The sequence below is a fragment of the Eulemur rufifrons genome, chromosome 15 (genome assembly GCF_041146395.1).
Source record: "Eulemur rufifrons isolate Redbay chromosome 15, OSU_ERuf_1, whole genome shotgun sequence".
Taxonomy (NCBI): domain Eukaryota; kingdom Metazoa; phylum Chordata; class Mammalia; order Primates; family Lemuridae; genus Eulemur; species Eulemur rufifrons.
The window spans coordinates 80,786,471-80,802,105 of NC_090997.1; the positions used below are offsets into that span (position 1 = coordinate 80,786,471).

At 34.3% G+C, this 15,635-nt stretch overlaps 1 protein-coding gene across 1 annotated transcript in view; it reads left to right on the plus strand.

Moving 5' to 3' along the window:
• ENPP1 (ectonucleotide pyrophosphatase/phosphodiesterase 1) overlaps window positions 1-15,635 on the plus strand; it is a 58,518-nt gene that overhangs the window by 20,348 nt on the left and 22,535 nt on the right. The window contains exons 2-10 of the mRNA XM_069489166.1: window positions 3,998-4,070; window positions 6,245-6,361; window positions 7,156-7,281; window positions 8,177-8,237; window positions 9,795-9,892; window positions 11,789-11,868; window positions 12,788-12,907; window positions 13,940-14,049; window positions 15,479-15,544. Coding sequence (XP_069345267.1) covers window positions 3,998-4,070; window positions 6,245-6,361; window positions 7,156-7,281; window positions 8,177-8,237; window positions 9,795-9,892; window positions 11,789-11,868; window positions 12,788-12,907; window positions 13,940-14,049; window positions 15,479-15,544 — 851 coding nt within the window. The remainder of the gene's footprint in view (window positions 1-3,997; window positions 4,071-6,244; window positions 6,362-7,155; window positions 7,282-8,176; window positions 8,238-9,794; window positions 9,893-11,788; window positions 11,869-12,787; window positions 12,908-13,939; window positions 14,050-15,478; window positions 15,545-15,635) is intronic.

A 15,635-nucleotide genomic window follows, 5' to 3' on the forward strand; every position in this document is an offset into this window, starting at 1 on the left:
TGAATCTGTGGAAATCTCTAATATACAAATTGGTGTTTACATGGTTGCCCTTTTCACTAGCATGGGTTGGAGAGCTGCTGTATAGATATAACTAAAATGTCCAGTACCATCATTTCCTGCAAAATAGTTGTTACATTTCTTCCCATCTCTATTATATCTTTTAGACCAATTTCTTTACCACTGCATAGTCTTCAACTACTTTTGAATACAGATTACTGTAGAATTAAAAAAAGAGAGAGAGAAATGTTAATGCACTGGTTTATGGCATTTCTTTTAATAGCAAATAGGGTGTCCTGTAGTTTGAATAACACTGGTAAAGTTGTATTGCTCATTTGGAAGAATCTATAGTGGACCTGGTCCTCTTAGCTGAATATTTTTAGTAGGAACTGTCATTTTCCTAGCAATTCTGTGCCCTCATCACCTACCTAGGTGTTTTCTGTACATTCAGCCCAAGGATCCTGGCAACTTTGTGAGGTGGGTATTATCACCACTTTGTAGATTAAAAATGAGGCTTAGAGAGGATATGAGACATTCTTAGGTCTCGCAGTTGGTGGTTGTCTAGAAGTCACCACAGTGTAAGCTCCTGAGAGCTCTGCACTTGTTTTGTTCTTGGGTATATACACCTCAGTCAGTGCTTGAGGTGTAGTAGGGTCTCAAGAAACATTTGTTAAATGCTGAATAGATGAATTGACAGAGGTGGGATTTGAACCCAAGTCATTTTGAACCTGAAGCTCATTCTACCAGGCAGATGTGAACTTCTTCAGAAGTGTTATACTGAGAGATGGAGTGTGAAGTTTGCTCCCTAGTGATGTGCTTGTCAGTGCTTGAAGTCTCTTTTCTCCATTTTCATGTGACCAGTTATATAAATGGCTTCACATCAAATTTCACTTCAGTTTGGGAGGATCATCTTCAGATTAAGTTGAATGTAACTAAAATGATGCTGAATGCATAGGAAGCCAAGTGTGCATGAAAAACTGCTTGAGTGGACTTAAAAACTTCTTTAGGAAAAGATTCTGACCTTTGCTTTGACCTTTGTAATGCTTACAAGTTGTTCAAGAACTTGTTATCTTTGCATCTCCCTTTGAATCTCCTGTGGAAGTTTCTTGGTACTGGATGTACTCATTAGGGATCTAATCCCCATCTTCCAAGAAACAAAATCCCGTAAAGACTCACAGCACTGTGCTGGCCCGAGTTCTCAGTTCTTTTTCAGAAAGCATGCAGCTTTGGTCAAAGGTCAGAACTGATAGGCAATGTGGTCAGCTAATTCATTTCAGATGGCGTTTTTGTTCCATCTGTGACCTTTGAATACCAAATCCAGCAATCTACCATTTCCTAAAAAAAAAAAAAAAAAAATTTCATTATAGGTATCCTTTATATAGAGCAGACACAAAGTCACTTATTAACAAACTGATTGACTTTGTCAACCCGATGGGAAAAATTGGGGGATTTATGGTTTCCCCAAAATTATATTTAATTAAATCGCATCTTCCTGATTTTCAGCTTAATGATTATTTGTTGAATGTCCACTGTGTCTGCTATGCAGATGTTGAAAATACAGAAATGAATAAGTAAATTCGTGCCTCCTTGGAACTCACAGTCCAGTGAGAGACAGGCAAATAAACAAATGTCATGGCATGTGGCCAGGGCTGCAGTAACTAGTGATGAGGAAAGACCTAGAGGAGCACACCTGGCCTCTCCTGTGAGGAGAGAGGCAGGCGGGTCCAAGCCTTCATTTCCCCAAATCTAGAATTTGTAAATCCAGCATGTCACTTCCATATTTAAGTGCCTCAGCAGCTCCCCACTGACTGCTTCCAGGAATCAGTTGCCTTTCATCCCCTCCCGTTCCCCCTCCTGCCCCACTCCCTTTACACCCTGCCTGTCCAAGTTCAAATCTTGTCACTGATGCTTGTCAACTCCACGGTCCTTGGCAAGTTTCTAACCTCTCTGCAGTTCAGCTTCCTTAAACTGGGTTAATCCTAATCTATCTCATAATATTATTGTAAGGATTAAATGATCCTGCAAAAGTGCCTGGCCGTAGGAAGTGCTATGGAAGTGACAGCCATTGTTGGTGTTATTGTTTTCTCTTCCTCAATCTGCTGTTGTCTTCCATACTTCCATGCTTTGCATGAAGCACCATTGCATATATGGTCACTCCTGGGTGGTTTAATTCTTAGGTTGCTTCCCTAAGAATTAAACTATTTATTAGTTTAATTCATATCTTTATCATAAACATATGGCATCATTCCAGAGTTGTTGTTGCCTTTATTAGGTTATAAACTCTGACATTAAGGTTTCACCACAAATTCTTTTTTTGTTTTGATTTTATACTTCCCCACAGAATCTAAATACAGTGCATATTGCAGATACTCAAACATTTATTTATTGATAGAGGGGAAAATCCCTTTTTTTTCCATATCTCTCTTTGTAAAACCTTCTCTCCTTTTCTTTTCTCATTTAACATGTTAACATTTTTTTTTGCATATTTCTATTGTAGTTCTTGTCTAGTTCCATTGCAATCATTCATTTTAATTTCCACTTCCCCACCCTTTGTTTCTCTATAAGGGTTGGAGTTGCTTTCATTGTATCTCTGGCGTTTAGCACCTTTTTAGCACAGGAACTGTGCATGGTAGACACTCCTATTTGAATGAATGCTTGATTAAAAAGAAAGTATAGTACACATTATATTAACGCCATTGTATTTGAGGGAATCAGTCAGAAAATAAATTTTTTTTTAAGTATGTATGTCTTTTGGCTCACTAAATGTCTAAGAAAGACCTAAAGATTCAGGGACTCAAACTAAACAAGCAGAAAACTCCAAACAAATATTCTTTTAACATAGAGACAAAACATTCCTAAAACTTTGCTTTGACTTTATGTCTCCCAGTTTCATGTTTTCTAAGGTAAGATGTTTTTTCTATAGTTTCTAAGAAAATATAAAAAAAATCTACACTGTTATGGAGATAAAAGCAGATGATAGATTTTGACATTTCTGAATTAAATTACTTTGAGAAGAAAATTCAAACTCAATTAGAGTTCACAGCTCTGAAAATTGTTGAAGAGAAATTTCTTACTGAAAACTATTCTGATTGGGTGTTTTGTAGGAGTAGTAGATATTCTAAATTTCATTTTTTACGGATGCAACTTTAAATAAGAAATGATTCTATTGTCATACTTTTGTTTCAGTCCCATGCTATGCTGTCTTATTAAAAGTAAATCTAAGTGACTTCTTTTTAACAATGAAGAGGTGATTTTTAAAAACCAGCATGTGTCTTCTGCTACTTAACGAGAGGATGAAGAACTGCATAAACTGTGTGTGGTTTAAACCATGCTGTATCCAGTTATTTTAAAACACCAAAGGCCAGAAAAGTGGAGAATGGAAGTGGCGCAGCGCTGGAAAGATTTTTAGAGATCCACGTAGTCCAACTGTTAAAATTTATAGATGAATAAACTGCTGTCTAGAAAGCCTAACTGATCTGCTGCAAATCACACAACCAGTTTGGGGTAACATTTGGGCCTGGGATGTAGTGAACTAACCCTCTTCCGTGCTTGTTTCCGCAAGCTGCCATCGTGCATACGAGGATGTTATAGTATGTTTAGCTTTGTGTAGTTAAACTGTTAGAAGAGGCTTACAATATTCTCATTGCCTTTAATGGATTAACGATAGGAAATTGAGTCTCTAAGTAGATTTCTCTCTCTTTTTCCCATAATTATAATTTTTCTGACTAACTCATTTCTACTAACTGGAGAGTTTCTGATTATATTAACTTTGGCTGGCATAGGATCATTTGCTGACATTTAAGTAAACTTTTTATTGAAGTATAATGTATCTATAAAAATATATATAAGTCATGTGTACAGTTTGAATTTTCAAAAAGTGAACATATCCAGATCAGGAAAAAGGGTAGCACCAGCAAGTTTAGGAACATTTGAAGAAATAAAACATTTAGAGGAATGAAAGGATTTTGAAACTATATAATTTTCTCTTTTCCCCCCACAGGTATTGTCAGTGTGTGTGTTAACAACAATCCTTGGTTGTATATTTGGGTTGAAACCAAGCTGTGCCAAAGAAGGTAATTAGTGCTGTGTGTGTGTGTGTGTGTGTGTGTGAGCGCGTGCGCCCTTATTCAGGATGTGACTGAGGTTAAGTGTTATCTCCTAATCCAAGGAGTACTCCACACATACTACAAATTTAATGCTGATTTGAGCCTCCTTCTTGAAGCTCTTTTATTATTTTAGCCATATAAAATTTTGCTTACTTACAAAACTTATCACAAAACAAGAAAGAGGACCTATGACTGAAACACAAACAAAAAAACCCCAAATAATAAAAAATCAACTAAGAACAAAGGTACAAACAGACACGGGCGGCAGGTTCTAGTGCTGTGCCCCTGGAGTCCTCTCCCCCCCAGGGACTCCTAGGACACTTTCTTCCCCTAAGGAGTTGGTTGCTGAAGCGCCCTGGAGGTTACTAGGTTACCGGTTAGCATCCCCGGGCAACCAGAAACTTATCAATACATGCTCTCAAGGTTTTTAAAATTATAGACCTTGGTGGTTTCAAAACAATGGTGATATTTTTAAGCTTTTGGATACTTTTTTTCTTTATATTAATTGCAGAAATCTCTGTAACATTGACAAGAATAATCAAACTGAATCACAGTAAATTATAGTGGTTATTATCTTGGCTCTGAGGTAGCTTTTTCTCCCAGAAAATTGAATTATTGATAGTCATCCTAGAGAATTCAGTTTTGAAAATTGAACAAAATCTCCTGTTCAACCATTATGTAATTGTAATTTTAGTCACTTAAAAACTTTTAGTGATTGTTAAGCTGTCATATATTTTTGAAATGAATGAAATGTAGTGATTTGATGTATTTAGTCTGTAAACTGTTCAGAACAAATGTATCTAAGTTTAAAAAACAGTAAAAAGTTACAAACTTTAGTGTTCACTCGTGGTCTTTTGACATGAAGTAATTTATCCTGACTTCAGTTTGACACATAAAAATGAAGGATTGAAAATAGCAATTTTAATCCAAGCCCATTATAGTACGCATCATATTTTAAAAAATTAATAAGAATGTATTACTTTAATAGCTTCCTCTCCCATTGCTTGGGCCAGGAAAGTTAGTATTTCTGACCCTAGAAATTATTATTGTTACTTCATGTTCTTAAAATTGCCTAATTTCCCAGTGTCAAATGAGAGTTAAATTCCATGGCAGTGTCTTATTGGGAAGTCACATAGTCACCAACTAAGATTTTGTTGTTGTTGTTATTGGATGTCCATTATTTTACATGTGTTTTGTTTCTTTTTCTCACCATCTTAATTTTCTTATAATCCAATAAAAACCTAACTTAGTCAAGGTATCTAGTAAAGAGTTAAAACAATAAAATTGTTTTTCATGAAAAGTATTTGCCTTCCATATTCACCATTTATCCTTTTAGCAAAAAGTTGTTAGTACCAACTATATATCAAGCACCTTGCTGGGTACTAGGGGTACAGTTTGCTGGACAAAATCCAGATGTGATCTGTGTTCTTGAGAAGTTTGTTGTCCAGTGTGATACCTGCATATTAATCAAACAACTTGGTTACAAGTGGAATTAAGTGACTGAGGGAAAGGATGAGGTTTTATAAGAGATTAAAACATGGAAATTGGGTCTAGCCTGGGGGAAGCCTTTTAGAGAGAGCTAGGCTGGGTCTGCAGGTGAAATTGGTGTTTTAGGTTGTGGCGGGACAGGCAGTGCTGAGGAACATGTTCTGCACACACTACTTCTTTTCACCAAGCGTGAGGGTGACGTAAGTTAGGTATTCTTTCCCTTTCTACAATATTCTTAATCACTTAAAAAAATCTTTCCCCACATTTAAAAATTTTGGGGAACCCTATGGCTGCTTAAGCCAACTTTTTCATAGCATAAAATATTCAGAAAAAGTCATTATTCTGACTTTTCTTTATTGTATTATAGGTATTTAAGTTTTATCAGTAAGGCTTGTAATAAATAGAAGGCAAAAGTTCTTTTTTCTATGGCAAGAGATAAAATCACAAACTCTGTACATAGAGTTATCTTTGGTTGTATCACTTTTTGTGTGTATTTATGAAAAGATTCTTGGGTCATTTTATTATCCCACCTGTATTTTCAAAGGAGTATTTGAACCTATTCTGTACCTAACTAACTTAGCTGTATTAGTTGATGTTTGCTTTGTAATTATGTAATGGATTAGAAACATCTAACTCATTGTTCATATTTTCAGTTAGGAGTTGCAAAGGTCGCTGTTTTGAGAGAACATTTGGGAACTGTCGCTGTGATGCTGCCTGTGTTGAGCTTGGAAACTGCTGTCTAGATTACCAGGAGACATGTATAGAGCCAGGTAAAGACATGCAGGGGAAAAATGGAGTTAATGGAGTTTATGGGCATTAGAAAAAGATCAAAGAAAGTTCTGCATCTTTTAGGTATGTGACTTACCTAACTCATTTGAGTTTTTTAATTAATTTAGCATGCATACACATTTTGACATTAGACTTTTTACTTTCTTTCAACCATTCCTTAGAGAAAAAATTTTGCATAGTGTGCCTTTGTGAAACATTTTATGAATAGCAAAATTGTGCCTATTTTTAATGTATGCTGAAAGCCTTTGTAGTCTAATTTGCATTTAAACTAAGTTCTAAAAGGCTGCTTGCAATATGTAAATATTTTCATTATGAACCTCTTATAGCAAGAGTTCCTAGATGCCCACCTATACTTTTTAAAAATAAAATTATCAGAATATGAAGATTTTCTCTTTGAATGAGACTTCTCTACATATGACATGGAATAATATTTAAATGCAAAAGAGTCAGATTTAGATTAAATTTTTAGAACCCGAAAGTGGCTGGTGGAAGAAACCAAGTCTATGTGTGAATTCTATAATAATAACTATGTGTGTCCAAGATTGAAAATGACAAAATTCTGGAGTCTTAGTGAAATAATATAAATTGATGCCTGCCTTTATCCCTGTTCAGAGTGGCCATGGTACAGGCAGATTCTGTGAGTGACCAAGAGTTATGAAATGCTAGTAGTTCATGGTCTCTCATGGATCCTACTTCAGAGGACAACAATTCTGTGTTCACTTTGGATGTGTTGAATTTGAACCATAAAACACATTTTGTTGTTATTTGTTTCTAGAACATATATGGACTTGCACCAAATTTAGGTGTGGTGAGAAAAGGTTGGTTAGAAGCCTCTGTGCCTGTTCAGATGACTGCAAAGACCGGGGCGACTGCTGCGTCAACTACAGCTTTGTGTGTCGAGGTCAGGCTTCCGTGCTCTTACTGGGTTCTGCAGCAGCCTGGCATCTTTCCAGGTCTTAGCTAGGTTTCGTGCTCTTTGTTATCTTTTATATTAGTACTAGGAGTCATATATTGGCCAAATATATTAGCTGAAAAAATACTTTTAAAACTTTTTATTAAAGAAAATTTCAAACATATGCATGAAGAAAGTGTATGTAATCGCCTGGCTTAATAATAATTATCTACACATGACCAATCTTGTTTTATCTCTAGCCACTCACTCTCTCACGAGCTCCTCATGTTATTTTGATAATAACTGCATACTTAATGGTGATTTGTGGAAAGACGTTCTTTCAGTCCTGGCTGACTGTTCTGTCCTCAGTTTCCTCATAGTAAATGAGGACAGCGTCTACCATGCATTGAGAGAGTCGATGTGAAATTACTTCGAAAGATTGTAGAGCATTTTATAAACTGGTAGTATTATAATGTCATGTTCAGGTATTACAGGTTTCCTTGAACTCCCTTAACAGAACGTGGCTCTATATGAGAGAGAACTGAGACATCAAAGTACCAAAGATTTTGATTGGGGGGGGGCGGATAAAGGAGAGTTGTACATTTTGGCTGAAAATATTAAGAATTTGAAAATGGAAAGGATACTTTTAAGTTCTCACAAATACAGTAGGATGTTTTAGTCTTGCAATTATACATCCATTTTTTTCCTTTCTGATATAAACTAAATCTTATTTGAAACAGAATAGCTCCGTTTATCGTATTTCTCTAGTGTTATGTCCCATGTTATCTAGATGTCTCTTAACATGCTTTGTTTTTGGAATCTGTCTTAATGTGTCTCACAAGCATCACAATTATTGTTACTGTTAAGTGTGAACAACTCGTTTTATTTCTTGAAAATATTTCAGGTGAGAAAAGTTGGGTAGAAGAACCATGTGAGAACATTAGTATGCCACAGTGCCCAGCAGGGTAAGATTATATTCTGAGATACTCATTTTTTTTCTTTTTTGGGAGTGTAGTACCACTTTTTTTCTTTTTCTAAATTAAGATAAAAATAATAATCATTGGTTTACTAAATGTTTACTAAACAGGTTGAATATCCTTTATCTGAAATGATTGGGACCAGAAGTCTTTTAGGTTTGAGATTATTTTTGGATTTTGTAATATTTGCATTATACTGGTTGAGCATCCCAAATCTGAAATGCTCCAATGAGTATTTCCTCTGAGCATCATGTCAACATTCAAAAGTTCCAGATTTTGCAACGTTTCAGATTTTATATGTTCAGATTTGGGATGCTCAACCTGTATTTTTAGCCAGATCTTGTGTTTGGCACTGGTGGTATAGAGATGATTATAGAGTGACCTCTATTTTGGAAGCTAATGGAAAAAAGGCCATGAATATTTAGTCTTTAGTATTCATGAGTGCTAGACAGAAATATTTCTATCTTGTTAGGAAGTAAGGATCTTTACTTTCATTTGGAGTTTTGAGAGGTGAACATGTGGCAAATTACTTTATAGCTTTTTAAAATATTTTAGTATTTTGGTCCATTTATAAATTTTTGGGATAGGGAACATGTCTGTGAGAAGATGTTACATAATTTATATAATTCATATTTATTCTTCTTGTACTTAAGATATTTTGTACAGGACTTTACATATACCAGGCCATCAAACAGAGTTTGTGTGGAATTTAAGGGGTGGAGATTTTATAAAGGTGTTGACATATTTATTTTTGTTCCTGTCGAGGTCTACTATCTCATATAATTTGAATTATTCATCTTCAGAAATATATATTTTTACCTCTTTAAGATGATTTTTTTTTCCAAACTATTAAAAATTTTAAAGCTATATTTTAGCTCATTTTGTTCATGTTTTAATTTTTGTTATGTCTTTTGGATGGGAGAGTACATTTTTTAGTTTAAAACAGCAGTAATAACAGCAGCGAAAACTAAACCTAAAACAAATAATTTCAACAGAAGAACCTTTTTTCAAGGGAAATGTCTCATGTACTCTAAACTGTCTTTTAAGGCCAAGGTATACTGGAAATTTGAGACTTAGTGAATTTTGAATCTTTCTTTGCCTTCTAAACATTGATCATTGTTTTTCAATTGCAATGTTGAATCTTTTAGTGGGAAATGTAACGCCTCCTTTCTTTACAAAGGATCATAATTTAGGACTCTTCTTATTATACTGTAAATTAATATAGTATATTTACCTGGTGGCCCACTAAACTGATTTTATGTTTTCTGTTGATTAAATAGAAATAGTTTTATACAGATATGGATCATTGAGACTATGGGCAACTGATTCTATACTCTCCCAGTGGAGCTATGTTACAGATACTAATTAGTTGAAATTGTATTAAAATTTCTTCTTTTTTATGGGCTGTGTGTGTGTGTGTGTGTGTGTGTGTTTGTGTGTGAGGCTCAGATAGGAGGAGATAGGGTTGAAAAGGCAAGGAGAACATCTTCATTGACTGTGTCTTCTTTTTAGCATTTTTAAACATTTTTTTTTCTCATTACCCAGGTTTGAAAAGCCTCCTACCCTCTTATTTTCTTTGGATGGATTCAGGGCAGAATATTTACACACTTGGGGTGGACTTCTTCCTGTTATTAGCAAACTAAGTGAGTAACTTCGGAGTTTACTGGTGGCGTGTCGTGATTTCAGTAAGATAGATGAGGATGGCAGTCTTTTTTGGAAAAGTACTGGCAGAACCTAACGGTTTTATCAAAAACTTCTCTTTGGCAAAGTAGTTGAACCTGGTGACAAGGCACTAGTCTTTAATATTGTTATTACTCTGAAGATGACCTTTGAATACTTCTAAGTTAATGTAGTTATCTTAGGATTTTAACTTTTGTCCACTTTTATACATATTTATTCTCTCTTAGAATTTTGGATTCCTCTTGTGGAACAATCCTTCATTTATTTTATAAACATTTCATTTTAAAAATAAAATTTCAGAAACTAAAGGTATTTCTGATGTGATATTAGTAGTACAGACTACAGATACTTGTCTGCTAGTTATTCCGTGTTATCCTTTGGATTGAATTAAATCTTTCCAATTTTTTTTTATCTCAATCAAGGCCTTAATTGAATGATTATTGTATATGTTATTGATGAAATAGTAGAATGGTCTTTTCTTAATATTGATGCCCAAGTTTTAAATCACGTTAACAACCAGAAATATGTGTCAGTTGTTTCATCATTGTTATTGAAAAAGGAAAAAATCATATATGCATATAAAAACTATAGAACATTGCTAGTCAGCAGTCTTTAATATTTAAGTAGATACAGTAAAATATTGGACTGAAAAGAAAGTAAGTAAATACAACTCTTTTAATGTTCTTCTAAAATTCTAAAATATCATTTACTAGAATTGAGTACATGAGGTTGCTTTAAACATTAAAATCACTCTCAGTAAATGCACATGTATGTCATTATGCTTGTCTTGTGAAGTGTCAAAATAATTTTTGGAGAGCTTTTTAAAATTTCAGTTTTTAATTTTTACCTAAAAGATAATAGTTTTTTTAAAATAACTCACCATTCACCGTAAAAAGTCTTCAACTTTTTATGGACAAAGATCTGTTTTTACCAGCAGGCCCATGGGCTTTGAAGTTTGAATCCAGCCTTTTGTTACTATTAGGAAGAGAGTTGGTCTCCCTGGTACCAAACATGGCATCCTGAGTTCAATATTAAGGAGCTACAGCTACCTGTATATGAAGTTTAAAAGAAATCAATACACAATGAACCCAAGCCCTAGCTCTGGAGAACTGAGGAATGCAGCCTGTAATTTTGAACCATTAGGAAGGCAGTGAGGTATATAGACACATGCCAATCCAAGGAACATTTTCAAGCAATTGAGTATTGATGTGCTGGAATCATTAGTTATGTGTTTCTTCCTTAATAGTAGAGGGAGGTGACGGGGAAGGAAACATCAGGGCTAAATCTGAAGGGCATCAGGAACAAGCTAACTTATGTACTTTCTCTGACCTGGAACCAAAAGGTGCCTTTTGTCTTTAATGCAGCTGAGTTCGTCCAGGGTTGGCTGCGTCTGGATCCATGGCCTGGGATGCTGTCTCCCCTGCCACTGCTTCACTCTTACTTTAATTTGCACATTTAGCTATTAGTGCAGTTTTTTTTTTGTTTTTTACTGCCTCTTGTATTTTAGGTATTTGACCACTACTACGTGGTATCAAAGATCTAGCAAACATCACATTATTATAACTTGTCCTTCTTGAACTTAATGTATTGATAAGTATGAGATAATTATTTAATTGACTTAATTATTTTGTTTAATGATTTTCTAAGAGAAAAATTAATTCTTATCTTTAACATTGAATTTGTATCCACAGTGTTGCTTTATAATTATCCTGAATTTTTATCTGGTTATAAATCCCTCCTGGGCTCATTTTTTTTTTTTTTTTTTTTACATGGTTTAGACTGCTGTGGTACCAAAGCTAAGTCAGGTAAATGGATTGTCAGATGTGTTTACTAACGATGTTTATTTTTTTTCTTTCTAGAAAACTGTGGAACGTATACTAAAAACTTGAGACCAGTATATCCAACAAAAACTTTCCCCAATCACTACAGTATTGTCACAGTAAGCTCTACATTTCAACTTTTATATATATGTCACAGAAGTGAGATGGAATTGTAATATTTTCTAGTTAGGGTTCAGATTAAAAAAGAATAACTTCTTTTCTAAAGGGTAGTTAAACAAGGAAACCTAGGTACTGGGCTTTGCTACTAACTAGCTCTGACCTTGGGAAGGTCCCTTTACCTTCTGGGTCTCCATTTTCTCATCTGTGAAAAGAGGTATCTAAAGACCCAAAGAAATGATTTCCTGGTTTCCTTTCAGTTTTAAGTCTCTGATTCTTGTATCCTGTTTTTTCTCATTGGTTTTGTAGCTTGCTTTATTTGAGCCAAAAACACTGGCCCGTACTCCTGTGTTATCACCCTGCCTTTCCAATCATCTTGATGAGGAATTTAAGCAAGCCACTCTGCCTGACACCAGATAGAATTATAGTCCTGTTTTTGTTTCTACCATAGTTTCCATATTAAATTTGAATCAGGAAAAGAAGTAGAATTCATTAACCTTTAGAATTGAAGCCAGAAAATGGGTATGATAGCTTGTATTGATACCAGCTACTCTGGTACCTAGCCAAAAAGGAGATTGTTCTGTAGAAATGATTTACTCAGGAATACAAAAGGACAACAGAGTGTTTTTTTTTTTTTTTCAAAATTTGGGAGGTTGCTTATTTATATAGATTATCATCTATGGCATTACTGACTTATTTTCTCCTGTTACATGATTTAAAACACAAATACTACATAAAATCTTAAATGGTTGATTGTGTTTTGCCATTACTCAATTTTTTGTTCTTTCTTCCTTAAACTTTATTATAATTCTTTGTAGCTTTAGTTATCAGTTTCTCTTTGATAGTTTTATTACTCTGTGACTTTATTTAGCATTAAGTAAACTCATAACTTGCATAAAATCTGTATTTTATCTTTTTTAGGGACTTTATCCGGAATCCCATGGCATAATTGATAATAAAATGTACGATCCTCAAATGAATGCTTCCTTTTCACTTAAGAGTAAAGAAAAATTTAATCCTGAGTGGTACAGAGGAGAACCAGTGAGTTCTTTGTTTATTTTAGCTACTAAAATAGTTTGCTGTGTTCATCAATCAGAGTAAAATAAGCAGATTCCCTGGAGCTTTTGATAACTTACTCAATTTACTGTGTCTGTGGCTAACCTTTCATAAATAGAGATGAATACTGATAATCCGAAACACAATTTATATGATTGCATAAAATGAGAGTAGTTTATCTCAGAGATGGGTTTGGGTTGTGTTGGGCCAGTTTTCTTTTCTGATTAATTCTTCCTTCTTATAATAGTAGCATATAGCAGTAGTCTGGGGGTGATAGTTTTGATCTACACAAAGCTATTTTGTTTTTGAAAGAGGGAAGCCTTGGTTTCATTTGCATGTGCTCATTTAGGAGGTTCTTTCTAACTGTGATTTACATGTGTTCTCCTTTTCATTTTATTTTTTTTAATTGCTACAATAATTACATAGGGTCCACTTGAATAATTTTGATATTCCTCTTAGGTGGAAAAAGATCATGTTTAATTTGCAGGTTATGAATTCATATTTTAGTTCTGACATTTAAAACTATGTGACTTAGGGTAAATCATTCTTTCTGTGACTCAGTTTTTTCATATCTGTACTGTAGATAATATTGTTTACTACCTTGTAGGGTTATTGTGAAGATTATGTAAGTTAATAATGCAGGATGCTTATAAGAATACTATTTAGAACCATGATTGGCAGTAATAAGTGCTTAGTAAATGTTAGTTACAAAAGCAAAGATGTCATCAAATTAAAGACATATATATTTGTGATTTTTCTTCTTCCAAGAGAAACCTATTATATTAATTAGGGATATAGCTCTAAAAGTTGCAGGAGTTAATCTCTGATTATTTAATATATTTTTGTTGCTGCTTGAGAGTCATATTATGTGATTATTATAGTCTAATTGCTGGAGCTTGTTGACCTTAGAAACATTCTAGCACTAGAGAAGAATGCATTGGTGTTGCATGAACATGTATTTTCCTAAGAGGTGAATGTTTGCATGATTTCCTAATTTTCCTTCATTATCTCCTCCAGATTTGGCTCACAGCTAAGCATCAAGGCCTCAAGTCTGGCACATATTTTTGGCCAGGATCAGATGTGCAAATTAATGGAATTTTCCCAGACATCTATCAAGTCTATAATGGGTATGTATAGATGAACTTTTTCTAGGATCTGTAATGTGGAACTGCTTATTTTTATGTCATCCTTTCCTTCCTACCGAGTCCTAAGCTTTAATATTTGAGTGATATGTTGGCTAAAAAATGAGAACTGGCCGAATAAGAACTCTATCTCAGTAAGTTTTAGATGGATGATACATAGACAGTAAAACTAGACAAGTGTTTTTTAGAGCTTTTCTAGAAACACTGATAACATGTTGAGTTCAGACCTTTGGGTAGAAATAAAAAAATGAAGTCATGGTGAAAGCAGAGATCTGAGAGTGGGAGGTACTGCATATTTTATTAATAACCATAGGAAGAAAAAGAACTAGGAGAAGGAAAAGATGAATGAATTAAAGGGGAAAAAAATGAGGACACAGGTAAGAATTACCCTCTGGTATCTGGAAATATTATTTAAAATGAAATATTAATGGCACTTCTGGATTTATACTTCCAAATTACTTTAATAAATCAGCTTTCTAAGGTAAGAATCTAATTAGAATAACCTGCCAGTGATATTCAAAATCCGTGATGTATTGAGGAAAAAAAAACCTTTTTTTTGGGAAAGAATCTCTTTGGCTGATTTTAGCAAGACTACCAAAATAAATTTTATTTATTTTATAATTATGAAGTTTTTATCACAAAAGCAATACAACAGTATATTTGGAAGGGCAAACAGAAAAGATCATAAATCTCAGGCAAGAAATGCATAACAATTTTCCTTGGTAATATGATGCTGGTTTGTGTTCTTCATGGTCCACATGAGCACAGTGCAGTGACTGTTCTCCACCTTATTATTTGTAATTATTTTTACTCCATGGATAGTAATTGAGATTTTTATGTTCCATGGGAGATTCAAAAATTAGTAGTATATGGTGTCTGGCTTTTCAAGGTCTAGTGGAGAACACAACTAACTGTACTTGGGGTTGGGCAAGCACTCTGATGGAGGTGTATAAACAAAGCCTTGTGTCCAGAGGACGGCAGAATTAATTTTGCTGAGGAAATGTTGCCTGGAGAACTGTTACTTGCTGCTCAAGTGCCTCCTTCCCAAGTGTAGTAACAGTTCTCAGTGAGTGAGTTCTTCATGAGGTACCCTTTGTAGAATGTATTAACACATGGTTATCCATGTGGTGTGCAATGACTGTTCTCAGGTACATGCATAATACCCTCAGGTAGAGGATAGGCAGCAAAGTTTTAAGCCCAATTACAACTTTTGTTTGTGTAAAACTGAACTTTTGTTCCTCCATTGGGAAAACAAATTTAAGGTTTTAAATAAAACTCTTCTATGAATTCAAACACAGTAGATGCATTGGATTGCTTTAGTATCTCTTAATGCTATTTTCAATAAAATAAATTTATATTTTAAATCCATTCAGGTGTCACAGATTTGTTTCATTTTGTTTATCTTTAATTTTAGTTCAATACCATTTGAAGAAAGAATTTTAGCTTTTCTTCAGTGGCTACAGCTTCCTAAAGATGAAAGGTATGTACACAATTAATTGCTATTGTAAATATGCCTTTGTCTAGTAGAGATGACATATTATTTAAAAATAGACTACAATAAAACTTTGCTA